A 25,119-nucleotide genomic window follows, 5' to 3' on the forward strand; every position below is an offset into this window, starting at 1 on the left:
AACATAACAAATAAATCAAATGCATCTACAAAAGTTTTCCATACATAATTTTCATCAGGTAAAGACGCATTTTCCATTCGTACGCGCGCGCACACACACACACACACACACACACACACACACACAAACACACACACGTATATAAATATCTTCCTAAAAAAATTGTTTAAAAAGGTGTGTCAAGATGAATTAACATACATGCATTTAATATATTCTAAGAAGGGGCACCTGGGTGGCTCAGTCAGTTAAGTGTCCGACTTCAGCTCAGGTCATGATCACCCGGTCCATGAGTTTGAGCCCTGCGTCAGGCTCTGTGCTGAGAGCTCAGAGCCTGGAGCCTGTTTCAGATTCTTTGTCTCCCTCTTTCTCTGCCCCTCCCCCGCTCACACTCTGGCTCTCAAAAATGAATCAATGTTAAAAAAAAAAAAAAAATGAACGAGTTCACTGGTAAATCCCTCCCGCTCTCTAGCATCAGCCTCCTCTCATGTGGCTTCTACCTCCCACGTCACATGGACTGTGCTCCGTACACAAGAGAATATAGGCACACCTCAGGGATACTGCAGGTTCAGTTCCAGAGCACCACAAGAAAGCAAGTACCATAATAAAATGAGTCAAATGAATATTCCAGTTTCCCAGGGCATATAATTTACACACTTTAATTTAAAAATACTTTTTTGGGGCACCTGGGTGGCCCAGCTGGTTAAGCTTCTGACTTTTTTTTTTAAATATATGAAATTTATTGTCAAATTGGTTCCCATACAACACCCAGTGCTCATCCCAACTCTTCAATACCCATCACCCACCCTCCCCACCCTCCCACCCTCCACCAACCCTGAGTTTATTCTCATTTTTTAAGAGTCTCTTATGCTTTGGCTCTTTCCCACTCTAACCTCTTTTTTTTTTCTTCCCCTCCCCATGGGTTCTTGTTAAGTTTCTCAGGATTCACATAAGAGTGAAAACATATGGTATCTGTCTTTCTCTGTATGGCTTATTTCACTTAGCATAACACTCTCCAGTTCCATCCACATTGCCACAAAGGGCCATATTTCATTCTTTCTCATTGCCACGTAGTACTCTATTGTGTATATAAACCACAATTTCTTTATCCATTCATCAGTTGATGGACATTTAGGCTCTTTCCATAATTTGGCTATTGTTGAGAGTGTTGCTATAAACATTGGAGTACAAGTGCCCCTATGCATCAGTACTCCTATATCTCTTGGGTAAATTCCTAGCAGTGCTACTGCTGGGTCATAGGGTAGGTCTATTTTTAATTTTCTGAGGAACCTCCACACTGTTTTCCAGAGTGGCTGCACCAGTTTGCATTCCCGCCAACAGTGCAAGAGGGTTCCCGTTTCTCCACATCCTCTCCAGCATCCATAGTCTCCTGATTTGTTCGTTTTGGCCACTCTGACTGGCGTGAGGTGATATCTGACTGTGGTTTTGATTTGTATTTCCCTGATGAGGAGCGATGTCGAGCATCTTTTCATGTGCCTGTTGGCCATCCAAATGTCTTCTTTAGAGAAGTGTCTATTCATGTTTTCTGCCCAATTTCTTCACTGGATTCTTTGTTTTTCGGGTGTGGAGTTTGGTGAGCTCTTTATAGATTTTGGATACTAGCCCTTTGTCCAATATGTCATTTGCAAATATCTTTTCCCATTCCGTTGGTTGCCTTTTAGTTTTGTTGATTGTTTCCTTTGCTGTGCAGAAGATTTTTACCTTCATGAGGTCCCAATAGTTCATTTTTGCTTTTAATTCCCTTGCCTTCGGGGACGTGTCAAGTTAGAAATTGCTGTGGCTGAGGTCAGAGAGGTCTTTCCTGCTTTCTCCTCTAGGGTTTTGATGGTTTCCTGTCTCACATTCAGGTCCTTTATCCATTCTGAGTTTATTTTTGTGAATGGTGTGAGAAAGTGGTCTAGTTTCAACCTTCTGCATGTTGCTGTCCAGTTCTCCCAGCACCATTTGTTAAAGAGACTTTTTTCCATTGGATATTCTTTCCTGCTTTGTCAAAGATTAGTTGGCCATACTTTTATGAGTCTAGTTCTGGGGTTTCTATTCTATTCCATTGGTCTATGTGTCTGTTTTTGTGCCAATACCATGCTGTCTTGATGATTACAGCTTTGTAGTAGAGGCTAAAGTCTGGGATTGTGATGCCTCCCACTTTGGTCTTCTTCTTCAAAATTACTTTGGCTATTCGGGGCCTTTTGTGGTTCCATATGAATTTCAGGATTGCTTATTCTAGCTTCGAGAAGAATGCTGGTGCAATTTTGATTGGGATTGCATTGAATGTGTAGATAGCTTTGGGTAGTATTGACATTTTGACAATATTTATTCTTCCAACCCATGAGCATGGAATGTTTTTCCATTTCTTTATATCTTCTTCAATTTCCTTCATAAGCTTTCTATAGTTTTCAGCATACAGATCTTTGACATCTTTGGTTACATTTATTCCTAGGTATTTTATGCTTCTTGGTACAATTGTGAATGGAATCAGTTTGTTTATTTGTCTTTCTGTTGCTTCATTATTAGTGTATAAGAATGCAATTGATTTCTGTACATTGATTTTGTATCCTGCAACTTTACTGAATTCATGTATCAGTTCTAGCAGACTTTTGGTGGAGTCTATCGGATTTTCCATGTATAATATCATGCCATCTGCAAAAAGTGAAAGCATAACTTCATCTTTGCCAATTTTGATGCCTTTGATTTCCTTTTGTTGTCTGATTGCTGATGCTAGAACTTCCAACACTATGTTAAACAACAGCGGTGAGAGTGGACATCCCTGTCATGTTCCTGATCTCAGGGAAAAAGCTCTCAGTTTTTCCCCATTGAGGATGTTAGCTGTGGGCTTTTCATAAATGGCTTTTATGATGTTTAAGTATGTTCCTTCTATCCCGACTTTCTCGAGGGTTTTTATTAAGAAAGGATGCTGAATTTTGTCAAATGCTTTTTCTGCATCGATTGACAGGATCATATAGTTCTTATCTTTTCTTTTATTAATGTGATGTATCATGTTGATTGATGTGCGAATATTGAACCAGCCCTGCATCCCAGGAATGAATCCCACTTGATCATGGTGAATAATTCTTTTTATATGCTGTTGAATTCGATTTGCTAGTATCTTATTGAGAATTTGTGCATCCATATTCATCAGGGATATTGGCCTGTAGTTCTCTTTTTTTACTGGGTCTCTGTCTGGTTTGGGAATTAAAGTAATACTGGCTTCATAGAATGAGTCTGGAAGTTTTCCTTCCCTTTCTATTTTTTGGAATAGCTTGAGAAGGACAGGTATTATCTCTGCTTTAAATGTCTGGTAGAACTCCCCTGGGAAGCCATCTGGTCCTGGACTCTTATTTGTTGGGAGATTTTTGATAACTTATTCAATTTCTTCCCTGCTTATGGGTCTGTTCAAGCTTTCTATTTCCTCCTGATTGAGTTTTGGAAGTGTGTGGGTGTTTAGGAATTTGTCCATTTCTTGAGGTTGTCCAGTTTGTTGGCATATAGTTTTTCATAGTATTCCCTGATAATTGCTTGTGTTTCTGAGGGATTGGTTGTAATAATTCCATTTTCATTCATGATTTTATCTATTTGGGTCATCTCCCTTTTATTTTTGAGAAGCCTGGCTAGACATTTATCAATTTTATTTTTTCAAAAAACCAACTCTTGGTTTCATTGATCTGCTCTACAGTTTTTTTCGATTCTATATTGTTTATTTCTGCTCTGATCCTTATTATTTCTCTTCTTCTGCTGGGTTTAGGGTGTCTTTGCTGTTCTGCTTCTATTTCTTTTAGGTGTGCTGTTAGATTTTGTATTTGGGATTTTTCTTGTTTCTTGAGATAGGCCTGGATTGCAATGTATTTTCCTCTCAGGACTGGCTTCGCTGCATCCAAAAGCATTTGGATTGTTGTATTTTCATTTTCGTTTGTTTCCATATATTTTTAAATTTCTGCTCTAATTGCCTGGTTGACCCATTCATTCTTTAGTAGGGTGTTCTTTAACCTCCATGTTTTTGGAGGTTTTCCAGACGTTTTCTGTGGTTGATTTCAAGCTTCATAGCATTGTGGTCTGAAAGTATGCATGGTGTGATCTCAATTCTTGTATACTTATGAAGGGCTGTTTTGTGACCCAGTATGTGATCGATCTTGGAGAATGTTCCATGTGCACTCCAGAAGAAAGTATATTCTGTTGCTTTGGGATGCAGAGTTCTAAATGTATCTGTCAAGTCCATCTGATCCAATGTATCATTCAGGGCCCTTGTTTCTTTATTGACCGTGTGTCTAGATGATCTATCCATTGCTGTGAGTGGGGTGTTAAAGTCCTCTGCAATTACCACATTCTTATCAATAAGGTTGCTTATGTTTGTGAGTAATTGTTTTATATATTTGGGGGCTCCCGTATTCGGCACATAGACATTTACAATTGTTAGCTCTTCCTGATGGATAAACCCTGTAATTATTATATAATGCCCTTCTTCATCTCTTGTTACAGCTTTAATTTAAAGTCTAGTTTGATATAAGTATGGCTACTCCAGCTCTCTTTTGACTTCCAGTAGCATGATAAATAGTTCTCCTCTCTCACTTTCAATCTGAAGGTGTCCTCAGGTCTAAAATGAGTCTCTTGTAGACAGCAAATAGATGGGTCTTGTTTTTTTATCCATTCTGATACCCTATGTCTTATGGTTGGCGCATTTAGTCATTTACATTCAGTGTTATTATAGAAAGAGATGGGTTTAGAGTCATTGTGATGTCTGTAGGTTTCATGCTTGTAGTGATGTCTCTGGTACTTTGTCTCACAGGATCCCCCTTAGGATCTCTTGTAGGGCTGGTTTAGTGGTGATGAATTCCTTCAGTTTTTGTTTGTTTGGGAAGACCTTTATCTCTCCTTCTATTCTAAAGGACAGATTTGCTGGATAAAGGATTCTCGGCTGCATATTTTTTTCTGTTCATCACATTGAAGATTTCCTGCCATTCCTTTCTGGTCTGCAAAGTTTCAGTAGAGAGATCAGTCACAAGTCTTATCGGTCTCCCTTTATATGTTAGAGCACGTTTATCCCTAGCTGCTTTCAGAATTTTCTCCTTATCCTTGTATTTTGCCAGTTTCACTATGATATGTTGTGCAGAAGATCGATTCAAGTTACGTCTGAAGGGAGTTCTCTGTGCCTCGGATTTCAATGCTTTTTTCCTTCCCCAGATTAGGGAAGTTCTCAGCTTTGATTTCTTCAAATACACCTTCAGCACCTTTCCCTCTCTCTTCCTCCTCTGGAATACCAATTATGCGTATATTATTTCTCTTTAGTGCATCACTTAGTTCTCTAATTTTCCCCTCATACTCCTGGATTTTTTTATCTTTTTCTCAGCTTCCTCTTTTTCCATAATTTTATCTTCTCAATCCCCTATTCTCTCTTCTGCCTCTTCAATCTGAGCCGTGGTTGTCTCCATTTTATTTTGCAGCTTATTTATAGCATTTTTTAGCTCCTCCTGGCTGTTCCTTAGTCCCTTGATCTCTGTAGCAATAGATTCTCTGCTGTCCTCTATACTGTTTTCAAGCCCAGTGATTAATTTTATGACTATTATTCTAAATTCACTTTCTGTTACATCGTTTAAATCCTTTTTGATCAGTTCGTTAGCTGTCGTTGTTTCCTGGAGATTCTTTTGAGGGGAATTCTTCCGTTTCGTCATTTTGGATAGCCCCTGGAGTGGTGCGGAACTGCAGGGCACTTCCCCTGTGCTGTCTTGAATAACTTGCATTGGTGGGCGGGGCCGCAGTCAGACCTGATGTCTGCCCCCAGCCCCCCCGCTGGGGCCACAGTCAGACTGGTGTGTACCTTCTCTTCCCCTCTCCTAAGAGCAGAATTCACTGTGCGGTGGCGTGGCCCGTCTGGGCTACTTGCACACTGCCAGGCTTGTGGTGCTGGGGATCTAGCGAATTAGCTGGGGTGGATCGGCAAGGTGCATGGGGGCGGGAGGGGCAGGCTCAGCTCGCTTTTCCTTTGGAGATCCGCTTCAGGAGGGGCCCTGCGGCACCGGGAGGGAGTCAGACCCGCTGCCAGAGGGATGGATCCGCAGAAACACAGCGTTGGGTGTTTGCGTGGTGCCAGCAAGTTCCCTAGCAGGAACTGGTTCCCTTTGGGATTTTGGCTGGGCGATGGGCGAGGGAGATGGCGCTGGCGAGCGCCTTTGTTCCCTGCCAAGCTGAGCTCTGTCGTCCGGGGCTCAACAACTCTCTCTCCCGTTGCCCTCCAGCCATCCCGCTCTCGGAGCAGAGCTGTTAGCTTATAAGCTTCCAAATGTTAAGTCCTGATTGCTGTTCAAACACACTCCGTCCAGCCCCTCTGCTTTTGCAAGCCAGACTCGGGGGCTCTGCTTGGCCAGCGGGCTGCCCCTCCGCCACGGCTCCCTCCCGCCAGTCCGTGTAGTGTGCACCGCCTCGCCGCCCTTCCTACCCTCTTCCGTGGGCCTCTCATCTGCGCTTAGCTCCGGAGACTCCATTCTGCTTGTCTTCTGGTGGTTTTCTGAGTTATTTAGGCAGGTGTGGGTGGAATCTAAGTGATCAGCAGGACGCGCGGTGAGCCCAGCGTCCTCCTATGCCACCATCTTCCCTCCTCTTGGAATCCCAAGCTTCTGACTCTTGATTTCAGCTCAGGTCATGATCTCACAGTTCATGGGATCGGTTCACAGGATCAAGCCCCACATCTGCCTCTGTGCTGACAGCGTGGAACCTGCTTGGGATTCTCTCTCTCCCTCTCTCTCTCTCTGCCCCTCCCCTGCTGTGTGTGCTTTCTCTCTCAAAAATAAATTATTTTTAAAAATGAAAATAAAATATTTTTTTTTGCTAGAAGATGCTAACCATCACCTGAACTTCTGGCAAGTTATAATTACTGATCACAGATTACCATACAAACATAATAATAATGAGAACATTTACGAAATATTCCAAGAATTACCAAAAGGTAACACAGAAACACGAGCAAATACTGTTGGAAAGATGGCACCAAGAGATTTGCTCATCACAGGGCTCAAACCAAAGTGCAAAAAGAGGAGGCATGCCTGTAACCTACCTTCAGTCCTCATTCTCAAGTTGTGTGCTTGGCCATTCCAACTTGAAAAGACTCCTGCCTTCCTTGGTTTCCTGCTTCCTTTGTGAAAACTATCTCATTTCCCTCCTTATCCCCTTCTTTTCTCAGCTCTATTCTAAAACCTTTTTACCCTAAATGAGTAGTTTCCTAAGTTTGGTTCAGTCTCAGCTCTTTACCTCTATGCTTTCTTCCCATAATTTCTCAGTCTCTCAGGGTGTTTCAAAGGCCAACTCCATGCAGAGATTTCCACAGACAAATGCCTCACCTCGATTTTAATCTTGAACTCCAGCCTTCTGTGGAATCATCTATTAGATATTTCCATATGAAAGTCCAGCTTTTATCTCAAACCAGTTCCCTCTACCAGCTTCCCTATTTTGTGTAACTTTCATACAAATGCAGTATCAGCCCCAATCTGCTCCCATCTTTTATTTCACTAAGAAGCATCACTTTTACTCAATTGCCCGTGTTGCAATCCTGAGTGACATCCTCCCTTAACTCTAACTTGCCCTCTGGGTCCAAGCAACTACAAAGCCCAGTTGATTTTACCAGCCACGTACCTCAGAATTCCTCCATTTCCTTCTACCTTCCCTGCCCACTGCTCAGGCCACCATGTCACTCCTGTATCCATAGTGGTCTCTTTACCTCCTCGCTCACTCTCCATATGACAACCATAGAGACCCTTGACGCCTGCTTACAGCCATTGTCTAGTGGCCTCAAGAGAACACTAAAACCTTTCACAAGCTGGCAGGGCCCTTCAGGAGTTCCTGCTTCCCAGTCCCATCCCTTGTGTACTCTAGTCTGTCAGCGCAGACACATCGCACTCTCACCAGATACAAGGGACACAGCCTCTCTACTCTAGTCACTCTCACCTCCCCACTGATCCTCACAGAATGCTTGTTAACCAGCAGACCCTCAGCCCAAAGCAGGAGTCTAATACAAATTTGCTGAATTAAATACTATGGAGAGGCACCTAGGTGGCTCAGTCAGTTAAGTGTCTGACTACTTTTTAAACAATTTTTTTAAGTTTATTTATTTAGTTAGAGAGAGAGAGAGGGCAGGGGAGGGGCAGAGACAGAGAGAGAGAGAGAGAGAGAGAGAGAGAGAGAGAGACAGGGAGACAAAGAATCCCAAGCAGGCTCCACACTGTCAGCACAGAGCCTGATGCAGAACTTGAACTCATGAACCATAAGATCATGACCTGAGCCGAAATCAAGAGTTGGATGCTCAACCAACGGAGCCTCCCAGGTACCCCAAGTGTCCAACTCTTAATATAGGCTCAGGTCATGATCTCACAGGTCGTGGGAACAAGCCCCGAGTCGGGCTCAAGGTTCAATGCTCCCATACTCGTGCTTGGGATTCTCACTTTTCTCTCTCTCTCTCTGCCCCTCCCCCGCTCACACTCTTTCTCTCAAGGTAAATAAACATTTTTTAAAAAAAATACTATGCAGGGGGTGCCTGGGTGGCTCAGTTGGTTGAGCGTCCGACTTTGGCTCAGGTCATGATCTCGCTGTCTGTGAGTTTGAGCCCCACGACGGGCTCTGTGCTGATAGCTCAGAGCCTGGAGCCTGTTTCAGATTCTGTGTCTCCCTCTCTCTCTGCCCCTCCCCCACTCATGCTCTGTCTCTTTGTCAATAATAAATAAACATTAAAACATTAAAAAAAAATACTATGGAAATTATCTCTGTACTCAATTCAGTCTTCAGAAACACTTCAAATGAAGAGAGTTTTTGTTCAAGCTTCACCTTATGTTCTACTGCTTTTTCTTCTGCCTTTTGTATCTCTGCTTTGAGTCGCTTTTCCATATCAGAGGAGGAGCTTTTAGTGGAGGCAATAGTGATGTCTCGCTGGTGTAACTCCCGAGTCAGCTGAGAGATTTCCATCTTCATTCCTTCTAATGCAGAACTGTAACTCTGTTCAGCCTGTAGAATCTGTTCTTTCAACTACAAAGAAACAGAAAGGAAAGCATAAAAAATGAAGACAAAGCACATTAGATAGACAGATATGTTAATAGTTAAAATAATAAGGTAATTTTTACCTTACCTCAAGACATGAATTTTTACCTTAAGTCTGCAAAAAATTAGCAATTTACCAAGTTGTATGTCTACACCGAAGGTCTAATGGCTCTACCCATGATAATTTATTAATCGCAAATCAGGGAGAGATGTGTTAGTCAAATGCTGAAAGCCAGTGTCAAAGTCCATGCACACATTATTTAGAGGACAACACCTGTGATTCTCTTTAGTTGCAAAACTAAAAACTTTGTTTATAAGGCTTCCTTGTCCACAGAAGACAATAGAAATGGAAGAGGAAGAAACTAGAAGTAATCTCAAATAAGTAATAAAAAATACGAGTCAACAAACGTAACAGCTAAGGCCCATCAGTGTAGAAACAGTCAGCTCTGATACCTCAACAGCCAGTGAGGGTATTAAAACCACACCACACAGCATGGGAAAATCAGCCATAACCAGCTCCAGTCAGTAAGAAAATATTAAATGTTAGTTCATATAGTATCTTTTAGCAAGCAAAAAAGTGTATAACTTTTAGAAAGCTTTTCATCAAAACACGTTTAAAATAAAGTATAGCATTCAAAAAGGACAGGCTTCAATTATCTCAAAAACATTTCTACGGCATCCCTGAGGATGACGAAGACGTTACCAAAGCACATTCCAGGTGCATAGCTACTCCTGAATATCAAGTGGCTCTTTGTACTGCATTTTTCTCTCATTAAAAATAACTCTGATGACCTCCCAACTCCCAGCTCAGTCTATAAACACAACTTTGCGAACGCAGGCAGATTTTTACCTTCTTAATCTCTGCCCTGTACTCGTTGTTATATACTTCCATCTTCTTCAGTTCTTCATATTTTTCCATTAGTTCTTGGCTCAGCTGTTTACATGTTGCACTCACAGATTCCAAGCTGTGTGCATGACAAAAATATGATCACAGACGTAACACAAAAATCCTGAAACCCACATATTGATTACCTAAAAAATACTCTTCTTTAAACAGTTTCCAACCTGTCACCCTTACTTAAGAATCAATCCCTCACCAGATATGAGAACCTCAGGGCACCACACCTCTGTTATCTCACCACTCATTTCTGCTAAAAACATCCTTCTGCTCCTTTCTCAGGGAATATTTTGTTCAAACTGAATGACATAAATAAACTGTCTAAAAAAGGGTCCCTTTTTCAATTTGCCTTTGATAGAGAAAATATTTTTAAAGGCATTGTTTATTACTGAACACTGGTGTTTGTGTCCATTTATTTCAAGTTTACCTACTTCTAAATGTGGTAGAATGCTTGTTTATTTGGTACTCGTATGTAAGTACAGTGTGTCAAACACTGAGGCAAAGAGAGAAGAATCACAGATACTCTTGTCTTAGCTAGAGATGGGAAAACGGGGGCTTAAAGAGGCTACAGGTCCAAGGTCACACTGCAAGTCAGAAACATGAGGTAAGACTTTAGAGCCTGTGGGAGCACGGTAAAACATACCTAAAATACTAAAAAGTGCATCGATGGAAAATCTATGATAGGAAGGTAAATTTTAGTTCCAATGTCAAAAAGAATAATAACGTTTATTTTATTCAATCTAAAGTATACACATACACCGCAATAATGATAACCAAGAATATGTTAAGTATTCCAAGGTGCAAAATAAATAAAGCATAAACTATGTGTATGTGTGTGCACACATACATATGTGCACACATGATATTTAATAAGAAAATACTTGGTGGTTTCCAAAAACCAAAGAAATAAAAGTAAACACAAAAAAATGTATTACTTAAAAGGGTAAAATGGCAATATTTTTGTTGTTTTTTTGCCTAAAGGCTAATAGTTTGTACAGTTTAAAATCTTTTACATACAGAAAGTGCTCATGTACAAATGATCATGATTCATGTTTCACACAAAATATGAAACTCTTCCCAGTCACAAAGTTTAGAGGTATGACAAACAAAAACAGTTCACAAGCATGACAACAAAGCAAGCATGGGCATGCTACAGCACAGATCAGGATTCAACCAGCACCCAGGAAACAACCCAAGGGCTCTTCTGAATAGGAGGAAGGAGCGCCACGTGCCCAGGGTGCCTCGCTGAGAGCAGCTCCAGCGAGATGGCCACTCGACAGTAGAGCCTAACTGAAGGCATTCTACGGGGAGAAACGCAAGATCAAGATCAGTGCGTCGGTACAGACAACTCTTCTGACAGATCTGACTCTGAAGGAGAACAGAGAAATATGGAAACAACTTGACAGGGATACAGGATTCAAGAAGGGTTTCCATTTTCTCCCAACACAGGAAATACTAAGCCTACTTTATACCCATGGGAATGATTGAGCAGAGAGGAAGAGTTTGACGATGTAAAAGAGAGAAGAACAGGACACAAGTGAAGTGGTAGGGGACAGACATGTCATCCATCCACTCATCCACTCTAACAGACTAAGGGCACAGATGCAGGCAGACTGGTAGATTTGGTGGGAGAAAAATCAAGAATCCCTCCTTTTCTTACTTCTGTTTTCTCACTGAAATAAGAAGTTAGCTTATTTGTGAAAACTAGAGAAAAAAACCTTATTTTTTCAATAAGACTGTTATATTAGTTTCTCAATATGATGATCAAAAATCATTTTTAACAACGTGAACATTCTTGAAAGGGTATGTAATTATCTACCTGCCTTCCAAACGAGTCACTTCTGCCTGCAGAAGTTCTTCACTATTGTGGGTGAGATCCAGCTGAGACAGCACGTTGCCCAAGTCCTCCTGCCCTTGCGAGGTGTACCTCCTTTCTGCCTGTGGCTCGTGTGGTGACCTAACGAAGGACACAAGAGGACTGTTCAAGGTTTCTGATCTTTGCAAATAAACAATGCACAATCAGTTCATATTTCTCAACTGTTTTTGGGAATGAAACTCTTTAGAACTCTTCAGCTTGATTCCTGCTTTACAAAAAGAACATTTGGGAGAGTAAAGAAGCAAGAGATGATGCTTCTCAAAGAAGTCGGCAGCAGTTTACTCCTTTCTCAACTGGGATTTGGCCTGCTTTTCAAGGGAAAAAGACAAAAAAACCAAAAATTTGGTTTCCACTTGATACGTTGAGCCAAAGAAACTAAAAAGTTACAGGAAAGTTCTGTAAAGAGTAGAAATGTGTACCAGACTTAAATCAGGAGCATAGTTCCTGTATTACTTTCTGTTACAAACCTCATGGCAATAATTCATATATAGAAATGAGTTTTAGGATTTTTTTTAAGAAGGGCTATCTCAATAGCTGGCTTATTAATGGTGTTGATAAGCAGCTACAAATCATGACCTATTTTACCAAGAACGGAGGCTTCCCAGGGGACGTGGACTCTAATTCCTTTCACATTTGGAGTTTCACCAAGGCTACAGATTGACCAAGCACTTTCTAACTTTCTAAACATTACAGTCTTTTGGTTAAGGACCCAAACTGGAGGCAGAAAAAAACTAACCACACAAAATTTTATAACACCATAAAAACTTAACTCAGAAATTAAAACTGAATAGGAAAAACCATAATGTGATCAAACACAAAATTATGAATATGCAGTATTAAAACTGGTGCTGAATGCCAAACAACCAAATGGCTACAATTAATATTTAGGATTAAATATACCTCACGGCCTGTACTGTGTGTTGACTGTCAGTTGGCTTTAATTTTGCTTGTAGCTTCTCCTTCTGCATTCTTTCCTCATGGATGAAATTTTCTTGAGACTGAAGAACTGCCTTCAGTTCCCTCTTTTCTTCCTGGAGAATCTGAAAAATGCTCAGGAAAAAAATCAGGTGTTATTACAATTTTTCTATTTCATGAGGAAAGGAAGCCAGGGAGTCAGACTATAACAGGTACCATATTAATAAAGCTATCAATGTCTGATCCGCTGGCAGCAGAGTAAGAAAGAAACCATGGATTCTGGAACCTAGTTCGAGGTTAATTATTTTCTCTTAAAAACATGCATACACACATTTTATTTATTTCTTTTGAGAGATAGTGAGAAAGCATTGAGCAAGGGAAGGACACAGAGAGGGAGAGAAATAATCCCAAATAGGCTCCACACTGTCAGCATAGAGCCCAAAGCAGAGTTCGAACTCACAAAACTGTGAGATCCTGACCAGGGCTGATACCAAGATTCAGATGCTTAACAGACTGAGCCACCCAGGTGCTCCCCCCGCAATGGAAGTAATTTTAAAACACACCTCTAACAGTTTTTCAGATTCCCTTAATTTTTCTTCCTTTTGCCGCTGCTCTTGTATAACATTCATATTGGTTCCCACTAAGTCATTGATCCTCATGGTGAGGCGCTCTATTTCCAACTCATTGGCACAGATAGTGTCATTGGCCCGTTCCAGCTTACTGCTCAAATGCTGAATTTCCGACTGGCTGGACAGCTCCACAGACTCTAATTTCTGTTTCCGATTGGCAAGCTGAGCCTAGAAACACAGATTACCAATAGATAAAAGTGAAACAATAAAAGAATAATTGATGAATAAGGAAGACTAAAATAAAACCCAGTTGTACTTGCATAAAAACATAAAATAATAGTTCAATTATAATAACCCATTCGTGACCCAAAAAAACAAAAATCTCTCATGATAAAAACTGGGAATAGAGGGGAACCTTCTCAATTTGATAAAGACTATCTACAAAAACTGTACAGCTAACATCATACTTAATAGTGAGAAACTCAAAGCCTTCTCACTAACATCAGATACAAGGCAAGGATATCCCCTCTTACTACTCCTTTTCAACACCAACTGGATATCCTTGCAATAAGGCAAGAAAAGTTAATAAAAGGTATACAGATTGGGACGGAAGATATAAAGCTGTCTTTGCTCAAGGATAACATGGTCATCTATGTAGAAAATATGAAAGAATAGACAACAACAAAAAACCCCCTGGGAGATTCCTCAAAAAGTTAAAAATACAACTGGCCTACAATCCAGTTATCACACTACTGGATATTCACCCAAAGAATACAAAAATACCAATTCAAAGGGATACATGCACCCCTACGTTTCTAGCAGCATTATTTACAATAGCCAAGATACGGAAGCAACCCAAGTATCCACTGATTGATAAATGGATAAAGAACATGTGGTGTGTACACACACACACACACACACACACACACACACCATGGAATAGTACTCAGCCATAAAAAAGAATGAAATCTTGCCATTTACAATGATGTGGATGCAGCTAGAGAGTATAATGCTAAGAGAAATAAGTCAGTCGGAGAAAGACAAATATCATATAATTTCACTCATATGTGGAATTTAAGAAACAAAACAAATGAGCAAAGGGAAAAAAGAGAGACAAAGCAAGAAACAGACTGTTAATTATAGATAAAAACTGATGGTTAACAGAGGGGAGAAAGATGGGGGATGGCTTAAATATGTGATGGGAATTAAGGAGTGCACTTGTCACGAGGAGCACAAGGTGATACACAGAATTGTTGAATCACTGTGTTGTACACTTGAAACTAATATAACACTGTACGTTAACCAACTGGAATTAAAATAAAAACTTAAAGAAAAAAGAAAAAAAAAACCTTCCTGGAATTAATAAGCAATTATAGCAAGGTTACAGGATAGAAGGTTAATACACAAAAGTCAGTCACTTTTCTACGTACCAACAATGAACATGTGAAATTTAAATTAAAAACACAACATTATTTACATTAACATTTGAAAAAATTAAAGTATGAATATAACAAAATAAGCACAAGATTTGTATAAGGGAAACTACAAAACTCTGATGAATTAAATCAAAGAAGAACTAAATAAACGGGGAGATATTCCATATTCATGGATAGGAGGGCTCAATATTGTCAAGATGTCAGTTCTTCCCAATGTGATCTATGGATTCAACACAATCACAATCAAAATCCAAGCAAATTATTTATGAATATTGACAAACTGATTCCAAAGTTTATATGGAGACGCAAAAGACTCAGACAAGCCAAAACAATATTGAAGAAAAAGAAAAGAGTTGGAGGACTGATGCTACCTGACTTCGAGATTTACTATAAAGTTATGGTTATCAAGAGAGTATAGTACTAGTGAAAAAACAGACAAAAAGTTTAATGGAACAGAATACAGAGTCCAGAAATGGACCCCCATAAATACAGTCCACTGAACTTTGACAAAGGAACAAAGGCAATACAATGGAACAAAGACAGTTTCTTCAATAAATGGTGCTGGGACAACTGGACATCCACAAGCAAAAAAATAAATTTAGACAAGACCTTCTACCTGTCACAAAAATCAACTCAAAATGGATCAAAGATGTGAATGTAAAATGCAAAACTATAAAACTCCTAGGAGATAGCATAGAAGAAAACCTAGATAACTTTGGGTATAGGAATGTTTTTTTAAATACAACACTAAAGATATGAGCCCTGAAAGAAAGAACTGATAAGGTGAACTTGATTAAAACTGAATACTTCCACTCAGTGAAAGACAATATCAAGAGAATGAGAAGACAAGCCATAGACCGGGAGAAATTAGAGTAAGAATTCTTAAAACTTATGAATAAGGAAACAAACAACCCTGTTAAAAAATGGGCCAAAGACCTGAAAAGGCATCTCACCAAAAAAGATATACAGAGGCAAATAAACATATGAAATGGTGATCTACATTAGATGTCATCAGGGAAATGCATATTAATACAATAATTATACATCTACTGGAATGACCAAAATCTGGAACACTGATGATACCAAAATCTGGTGAGGATGTAGAGCACCAGGACCTCTCATACACTGCTGGTATGAATGCAAAATGTTACAGACTTTTTGGAAGGCAACTTAGTGTTTTCTTACAAAATTTAATATACTCTTACCACACAATCCAACAATTGTATTTCTTGGCATCTACCCAAAGAAGCTGAAAACATTGTTTTCACAACAAACTGCACATGTATGTTCACAGCAGTTTTATTTATAAATGCCCAAACTTGGAAGCAACCAAAATGTCCTTCAGTAGATGAGTGGATAAATAAACTTTGGTATATCCAAAGAATAGAATATTATTCAGCACTAAAAACATGAGCTACCAAGACATGAAAAGACATGAAGGAACTTTAAATGCACATTACTAAGTAAAAGAAGCCAGTCTCAAAAGGCTACATACTATATGATTCCAACTATATGACATTCTTGAAAAAGCAGAACTATATAGACAATAAAATCAGTGATTATGGAGATGTGGAGGGAGGGGAGAGATGAATAGGCAGAGCACAGAGGGATTTTTATGGCAGTGAAAATACTCTGTATGCTATTACAATGACGGTATATGTCATTACACATTTGTACAAACCCATAGGCCATACACATCAAGAATAAACCCTGAAGTAAACTATGGACTTTGGGTGACCAGGATGTGTGAATGTAAGTTCATCCTTAGTAACAAATGTAGCATGCTTTTGAGTGATGTTGGTAATGGAGGCGGCGATACAGGAAATCTCTGTACCTCCCTCTTAATGTTGTTGTAAATCTAAAACTGCTTTTAAAAAAATAAAGTCTTGGGGCGCCTGGGGCAGAGGGGAGGCGCTCAGTCGGTTAAACATCCGACTTTGGCTCAGGTCACGATCTCTCAGCCCGTGGGTTTGAGCCCCACATCAGGCTCTGTGCTGACAGCTCAGAGCCTGGAGCTGCTTCAGATTCTGTGTCTCTCTCTATCTCTGCCCCTCCTGCCCTCGCGCTCTGTCTCCATCTCTTTCTCAAAAAATGAATAAACATTAAAAAAAAATTTTTTTTAAATCATTAAAAAAATAAAGTCTTAATAATTATATAATAAATATCTTGAGAAGAAGGGGTAATAAAAAATTGAGAAAGTAAAGGGATTCCTCAGGAGAAGAGATGCTACCCATTTACTGCAAAGACAGCTGCATTACTCTACCCATTGCACAGAAGTTTAACTGCATCTACGAGTCATCATATACGAAAACAGGATTTCTCTCCTCTTTACAACATAGGAAATAGAAACTATAATGCATTATTTTATTTCTTATGGAAGCTCATAAACATTTTTTTAATCACTAAACATCTTAAATTTCCAGATCAAATTCTCCTCTCTCCCCACCCTAGAACATGCTGCATGTAGTTAATTATTCTGTATTTTCAGATACATTACAAACATGCATATTCAGATGATTCAAACTGACCACAAAATGTTTAAATTTGGGGTAGAGGGAACTGGGGAATTTTGTTCCTCGAGGAAAAAGGTGCTGTGCTTGGAGGAGAGAAAGGACTGGTTCTGTCACCAATTTTTAGACATTCCCTGAGCTAAAAGACTTCACTAAACATACTGCACTCAAATTAGTTTCTTCTAGTGATTTATCTACTGAGGTACATACAAATAACGCCACTTTAGTGACTGTCTCACAGACCTGCAGTATAAAGTTCCTGCAGACTTAGGTAATTCCTAGGCTATGTATCCCAGCTATACTAGTTTTTAATTCCCAACTTTCTAGTTTTCACAAGTGTTAACCCTGCATCCAGATAGGTACTTCCTCTACATACCGAAGATGGACATAATTCATCTGTGTAAGTCAAACTTCCCTAATTGTAAGTATTTTTAAAAGGTAAAGGTATCCAATTTTATTTTAAAAATTTAAGCTGATGGGACACCTGGGTAGCTCAGTGGTTAAGTGTCCGACTTCAGCTCAGGTCATGATCTCACAGTTCGTGGGTTCAAGCCCCGCGTCGGGCTCTGTGCTGACAGCTCAGCTCGGAGCTTGGAGCCTGCTTCAGATTCTGTCTCTCCCTCTCTCTCTGCCCCTCCCCCGCTCATGCTCGCTCTCTCTCTCTCTCTCTCTCTCTCAAAAATAAACATTAAAAAAATGTTTTTTAATTTAAGCTGAAATGTCTCTGAGAAATCAATATGCTACAGATGAAAGATTTTATTGTATACTGTACAGGGCCAAAATCCTATACTGTGGTCACACAAGTACATGCTCAATAATGCTCATAAGCCAGAGAAAGGCTGGAAGGAGAAAGGCAAAGAGACAGACAAATAGTATTTGTGTAAATTATAGATCAAGATTCCAGCATAAAGAACCAAAACCTTTTTCTGCCAGATTCATAAAATAGTGTGAAAGAAGGATATCAAAGAATTTTTAGATCTGTAAAAACAACTGCCAAGCATGCAACAGTTTCCAAACTTTTAAAATACAATATAAACTTTTTTTTTTTCCTCAAGGGAAACTCTTCTACAGAATCTTGTGCAGAATAAATAATTGAAGAGACTGGGCCATGAGGGTGAGGAGGAAAGTGAGGGGGCCCAACTTGCTGAGATGGCCGAACCTCCCCAAGCCCATCTTAAACTGCACGGCAGCCCCTGGCCTTGGCAGAACACAGCTAGAAAACCTCTGCCCAAATGGCCTCTCAGGATGAAAGAATTCATAATTGCAAAACACTAACACTGTCTTTTTAACACTGCAATAGCTATTTAATACTATTTAGTTCAAATCTGAGTTCTTAAACTCAAGGCTGGAGTCACAATTTAACTAAGTTATATTTTAACCAGTGAGTCTAGATCTGATACTTAAAAACTCACCAATTTCTTAGTTGTAAGGAATCAAGGACCCACCTTCTTTTGTTGATTCACTATTTCAGTCACACACAAGTACAGTGTTTAAGCACAGTAAGAAGTACCTAATCATTCCAGTACGAAGTCTCAATTTTCATTAACTAGAGTTAACACACTTGGCCTGTGCAGTCCAATATGGCAGTCACCAGTCATGTGTGGCCACTGAGCACCTGGACTGTAGTCTGAAAGGAGACGTACACAAACCGTAAACTACATCCTGGATTTCAAAGACTCAGTCAACAAAAAAAATGTAAATGCTTCAATGATATTTTTTGGTATGCCGACTTAAATATATGAATTTCACCTCTTTCTGTTCACTTTTTAAATGTGACTGCCAAGAAAATCTGAAGTTACAGATGTAATTCTCATTACATTTCCACTGAACAGAACTACACTAGAATATCTCAAAAATACCTCTTCCAATACCAACAGTCAGAAGCAATCATATAAATCACTTCTAAAGTAATGACTATTTCTCTCAAATATCTAGTGTTAGAGGTATCTGAAGGCGATATATTTCTGAACTGTTTTTTTTTTTTTTTTGCACTAACCACTGCCATTAAGTTTTTGAACTAGAATCCAGAACTTCCTCTTATTAATCTAACATGTGGCATCCTAACTATTCTATTGGAATGAGTGGGATTATTTCAACAACAGAGCTCACAGCAGAGGTGTTCAAGGTAAAGAAACAATTAAAAAGACCATTTCTGTCAGGGAGATGGAAATAAAAGCCGATGGTGTGCAGCTGAAGTGTAAGAGTAAGGAAGGGGCTAGGAACCAGGGTTGCAGTCAAATCCTTCGCTGGGTTGAGGTCTATAATCCTGGTGCTTCAAGGGTGTGGCTCTCCCAGACCGCCAAGATTCCTGAGAACAGTGTCATGTGAAACAAGGGCCTTTTATTTTCCAAAGGATCCCAGTATGAAGCTATGGCCACGGCGGGATCCATCTTCACCAACCTCCCCATCAGTGTCAACTCCAAATGTGTCAGCGCAGCCACAGCCTTGCAGCATTTCCACCAAGTAGCAGCTTGACGAGCCCATTAAGAGAACCGCTCCCAGTAACACCTTCTTATCACTGTCGTGTCTATGTCACCACAAACTTTAAAACAGTAGGTCTGAGCCAATTTAATTAACTCGGATAATTCTCCCTAGACAACGGATTAACATTTGAGTTAGGATCATCTTTTCTTTGTAAGTTGTGAGAGAAATATGATGCTTTAAAAAATATTACATTTATACTCACACATACATAATTGAAAAGTGGATTTAGAACTGACTCGTACAATATCATACAGCTCATCTAAATATTTCAAAAGGAAAACATATATATTTAATGCAGCCTCTATTTTTCTCCCATACCATTTATGGGCTAAATATTTTATACTCTGTGCTGGTTTAATATTTTAATTTTTTTAATGTTATTAATGTTCTCTAAGATTTCCCTTAATATCTCCTTTCAACACTTGTATATGGGCAAGAGAGAAAGCAGCCGGTGATTGCTTGCCTTCCACACAGAAATAACCTTATGTTTCAGTGACTAAATGGATCCTTTCCTATGCAAATGTAACCATCATTCTATCACTGTATCTAATGTCATGTTGTTTAGCAACTGTATTTTTTAATATTTGATAGAACATCACCCTCTTTTTAAAAAATGTTGCCTAGTACCATTCATTTATTTTTCCACATCAATTTTAGATTCATTCTGTCAAGTTCTCAAAATCTAACAGTCAATAAATTATGTGGATAACCATTTAGAAAAAAAAAAGATTAGCGTATCAAATACCATGTCACAAAATAATTTTCAGATCAAATATATAAAAAAGAAATTATAAAGCAGAAGAAATCTTGGCTTAGATAAGGCTTTATAGTATGACATCAAAGACAGAAACCCTAAAGAAAAAATTAATAGAACTAAGCAATTCTAAATAATTGTTTATGAAACAATTGTATTTCCAAAAAAAACTATTAGGCAAAAATTAAGGTCAAATAGGAAAATATCCACAATTGCAACAAAACGGCTAAGGGCTAATAATATAGGTAATGTATGAAGAGCTATTTCAAAATAGTAAAATATAAATATACTAAAAGAAAAATGGGCAGAGGACATAAAACATTTACAAAAACTGGAAATGCCTACAAGTACATGAAAAAATGCTCAACCTAATTCATAATTAAAGAAATGCAAATTAAAAACAAATAATCAGATATTGTATTTTTTCACCTATAAGATTGGCAAAGACAAGTCTAGAAGTAGGGGAAATTAAAAGAAATAATAGTGCCCAACATTGGTAAAGCGTGAGGAAATGGACAATCTCAAACACTGCTGGTGAAAGTCTGTATCAACAAAACTTTTGAGAGTGCTTTGCCAATATATATTAAAATCTTTAAGACAACTACACGGATGCAGCAATTTCACTTCTAGGGCCATTTCTGAAGAATATAAATGGACATATTCTCCTAGATGTTTATATAAAGACATTCAACCAAGCACTATTTACAAGAGTGAAAAAGTAAAAAAACTACATGTTCTATAATTAGGGATTGGTTACGTAAATTATGGTACATTTAATAGTAGACTGGACACCTTTGCAATCATTATTACTATACATTTGTTGATTTGTCATATTTAAAAAGGAAAATCTTAAGCGTGAAAGTTAAATAAAATATTGTATTATAAAATGCTTAGTGCACCTACATAATAAGGAAAAGATTAAATGACATAAAGAGAGAACTGACAGTAATATAATAAATAGTAGATGACTTTAACACCTTACCTGAATGAATAGACTAGCCAGACAGAAAACCAGTAAGTAAACACTGGCTTTAAAGGACACATTAGACCAGATGGATTTAACAGACATAAACGAAACATGTCATCCAAAAACTGCAAAATACACTCCTCTCGAGTGTACATGGAACATTCTCCAGGACAGACCACATGCTAAACCACAAAACAAACCACAATAAATTCAATAAGATTGAAATCATATGAAGCATCTTTTCTAACCCCAATAATATGAAAATAGAAATTGACTGCAAGAAGAAAATTGGAAAAAACACAAACACCTGGAGACTAAACAACACGCTATAAACAACTAATAGGTCAACAACAACAACAACAAAATTGAAAGAAAAAAATACCTTGAAACAAATGAAAATGGAAACAATGTATCAAAAGTAGCTTTAAGAGGGAAGTTCTTAAAGATAGAGGCCTAAGTCAAGAAACAAAAATCTCAAATGAACAATCTAACTTTACACATAAAGGAACTAGGAAAAGAAGAACAAAGCCTAAAGTTAGTAGAAGGAAGAAATAATAAAGGTCAGAGGAAATAAATGAAATAGAAACTTAAATAAAACAGAAAGGAGCAATGAAACTAAAAACTGGTTCTTTGAAAAGATAAATAAAACTGATAAACCTCCAGCCATATTCATAAGAATATGAAAACAAAAGAGAGAGAAGGACAAAATAAATAAAAGAGTTACAAATGACACCACAGAAAATACAAAGGATCATAAAAGGATACCACAAACAATTACATGCCAACAAACTGGAAAACCTAGAATGGATAAATTCCTAGAAACACACAACCTTCCAAGATTAAGTCACACATAAATAGAAAATGTGGATAGACCAACTACAAGTAATGAAATTGAACCAGTAATTTTAAAACTCCCAAAATACAAAAGTCCAAAACTAGACGGCTTTATAGGTGAATTCTACAAAACATTTAAACAAGAGTTAGTATCTACCCTTTTCAAATTATTCCAAAATACTGAAGAGTAAGGAATGCTTCCAAATTCATTTTATGAGGCCAGCATTAATTACCCTAATATCAAAACCAAAGACACCACAAAAAAAGAGAAATTTACAAGTCAACATCCCTGATGAACACAGATGCAAAAATCCTCAATAGAATATTAGCAAACTGAATTCAACAATACATTAAAAGGATCATATATCATGATCAAATGGGATTTATTCCAGGAACATAAGGATGGTTCAATATCCACAAACCAATCAATGTGAGACACCACAAAATGAAAGATAAAAATCACAGGATCATCTCAATAGTTGCAGAAAAAGCATTTGATAATTCAATATCCATTATGATAAAAACTCCTAATAAAGTGGATATACAGGAAACATATCTCAACATAATAAAGGGCATAAATGACAAATCCACAGCTAACCTACTTACTCAACAGTAAAAAGCTGAAAGCTTTTCCTCTAAGATCAGGAGTAAGACAAGGATGCCCACTCTCACCACTTTTATTCAACATAGTGTTAGAAGTCCTAGCCACAGTGACTAGGCAAGAAAAAGAAATAAAAGGCCATCAAAATTGGAAAGGAAAAAGTAAAACTGTCACAATTTGCAGATAGCATGACACTACATAAAGAAAGCCCTAAAGACTACAGAAAAAACTGCTAGAACTAATAAATGAATTCAGTAAAGCTGTAGGATACAAAATTAACATACTAACATAGTAGTGTATTTGTGCACACTAATAATGAACTATCAGAAAAATGCCACTGCAAAAATAATTGCAATTACAATTGCATCAAAAAGAATAAAACACCTAGGAATAAATTTGATCAATAAGGTGAAAGATCTGTACACTGAAAACCATAAGACATTGATGAAAGAAACTGAAAACAACATAAATAGAAAGATATATTCCATGCTCATAAATTAAAAGAATTAAAATGTCTATACTACACAAAGCAATCTATAAATTCAATGCAATCCCCATCAAAATATCAATGGCATTTTTCACAGAACTATAACAAAGAATCGTAATATTTCTATGGAACTACAAAAAATGCCAAGTAGCCAAAGCAATCTTAAGAAAGAAGAACAGGGGCGCCTGGGTGGCTCAGTCGGTTAAGCGTCCGACTTCGGCTCAGGTCATGATCTCACGGTCTGTGAGTTCAAGCCCCGCGTCGGGCTCTGTGCTGACAGCTCAGAGCCTGGAGCCCGTTTCAGATTCTGTGTCTCCCTCTCTCTGCCCCTCCCCTGTTCATGCTCTGTCTCTCTCTGTCTCAAAAATAAATAAACGTTAAAAAAAAAAAATTTTTTTTAAAGAAAAAAAAAAAAAGGAAAGAAGAACAAAGCAGGAGGTATCATGCCCCCTAATTTCAAACTATACTACGAAGCTATAGTAACTAATGCAGTAAGATACCAGTATGAAAACAGACACATATATCAATGGAACAGAATAGAAACCAGAAGCAAACCCATGCTTATATGGTCAATTAATCTATGACAAAGGAGACAAGAACATACAAAGGGGAAAAACAGTCTCTTCAATAAATGATGGGAAAACTAGACAGCTACGTGCACAAGAATGAAACTGGACCACTATCTTACACTGCATACAAAAATTCAAAATAGATTAAAGACTTGTACATAAAAAGTGAAACCACAAAACTCCTCGAAGAAAACACAGGCAGTAAGCTCTGACATCAGTCTTAGCAATATTTTTTTGGACCAGTCTCCTGTGGCAAGGGCAACTAAAGCTAAAATATACAAATGGAATTACATCAAGCTAGAAACATTTTCCACAATAAAAGAAACCATAAACAAAACAAACAGGCAATCTGCTGAATGGGAGAAGATACTTGCAAGTCATACATATGATAAGGAGTTAAAATCCAAAATATATAAATAACTTACACAACTTAATATCAAAAAACCAAACCTGATTTTAAAATGGGCAGAGGAAAATAAAATAAAATAAAATAAAATAAAATAAAATAAAATAAAGTAAAATAAAAACGAATAGTCATTTTTCCAAAGACATACAGATGGCCAACAGGCACATGAAAAGATGCTACACATCACTCATCATCAGAGAAATGCAAATCAAAATCATAATGAAGTATCACATTACACCTGTCAGAGTGGCTAGTATCAAAAAGACAAGTATTACTGAGTGGAGAAAAGGGAGACATTATACAATGCTGGTGGGAATATAAATTGGTACAGCCACTACAGAAAAAAGTCTGAGGGCTCCTCAAAAAATTAAAAATAGAATTGCCATATGATCCAGTAATTCCACTCCTGGGTCTTTAGCTGAAGAAAACAAAAATATCAACTCAAAGAGATGTATGTACCCTTATGTTCACTGCAGCACTGCTTGTAACAGCCAAGACATGGAAACAACCTAAGTGTCCATTAATAAATAAACAGGTAAAGAAGATGTGGGGTGTGTGCATATATATTCATATTCTATTATAATGGAATATTACTCTGTCATAAAAAAAATGAAATCTGGCCACTGTGACAACATGAATGGACCTAGAGGCCATTATGCTAAGTGAAATAAGTCAGACAGAAAGACAAAAACTGTATGATTTCACTTATATGTGGAATCTAAAAACCAAGGATACATATTCCCACACACACATAACAATGTTTTCCTACTATAGGTACATGACTGC

At 38.2% G+C, this 25,119-nt stretch overlaps 2 protein-coding genes across 8 annotated transcripts in view; one reads left to right on the plus strand and one right to left on the minus strand.

Moving 5' to 3' along the window:
- The window catches only part of AMOTL2 (angiomotin like 2), a 278,572-nt gene that overhangs the window by 117,261 nt on the left and 136,192 nt on the right, over positions 1 to 25,119 (plus strand). The gene's annotated exons all lie outside the window — the stretch shown is intronic.
- Positions 1 to 25,119, minus strand: part of CEP63 (centrosomal protein 63) — a 62,909-nt gene that overhangs the window by 8,167 nt on the left and 29,623 nt on the right. For all 7 annotated transcript variants that reach the window (XM_078432326.2, XM_078432325.2, XM_078432328.2 and 4 more), the window contains 5 exons: positions 13,280 to 13,513; positions 12,702 to 12,841; positions 11,745 to 11,882; positions 9,878 to 9,992; positions 8,818 to 9,015 (listed from right to left, as the gene is read on the minus strand). In XM_078432326.2, coding sequence (XP_078288452.2) covers positions 8,818 to 9,015; positions 9,878 to 9,992; positions 11,745 to 11,882; positions 12,702 to 12,841; positions 13,280 to 13,513 — 825 coding nt within the window. The remainder of the gene's footprint in view (positions 1 to 8,817; positions 9,016 to 9,877; positions 9,993 to 11,744; positions 11,883 to 12,701; positions 12,842 to 13,279; positions 13,514 to 25,119) is intronic.

This window comes from Panthera onca, chromosome C2 (genome assembly GCF_046562875.1).
Source record: "Panthera onca isolate mPanOnc1 chromosome C2, mPanOnc1 haplotype 2, whole genome shotgun sequence".
NCBI classification, from domain to species: domain Eukaryota; kingdom Metazoa; phylum Chordata; class Mammalia; order Carnivora; family Felidae; genus Panthera; species Panthera onca.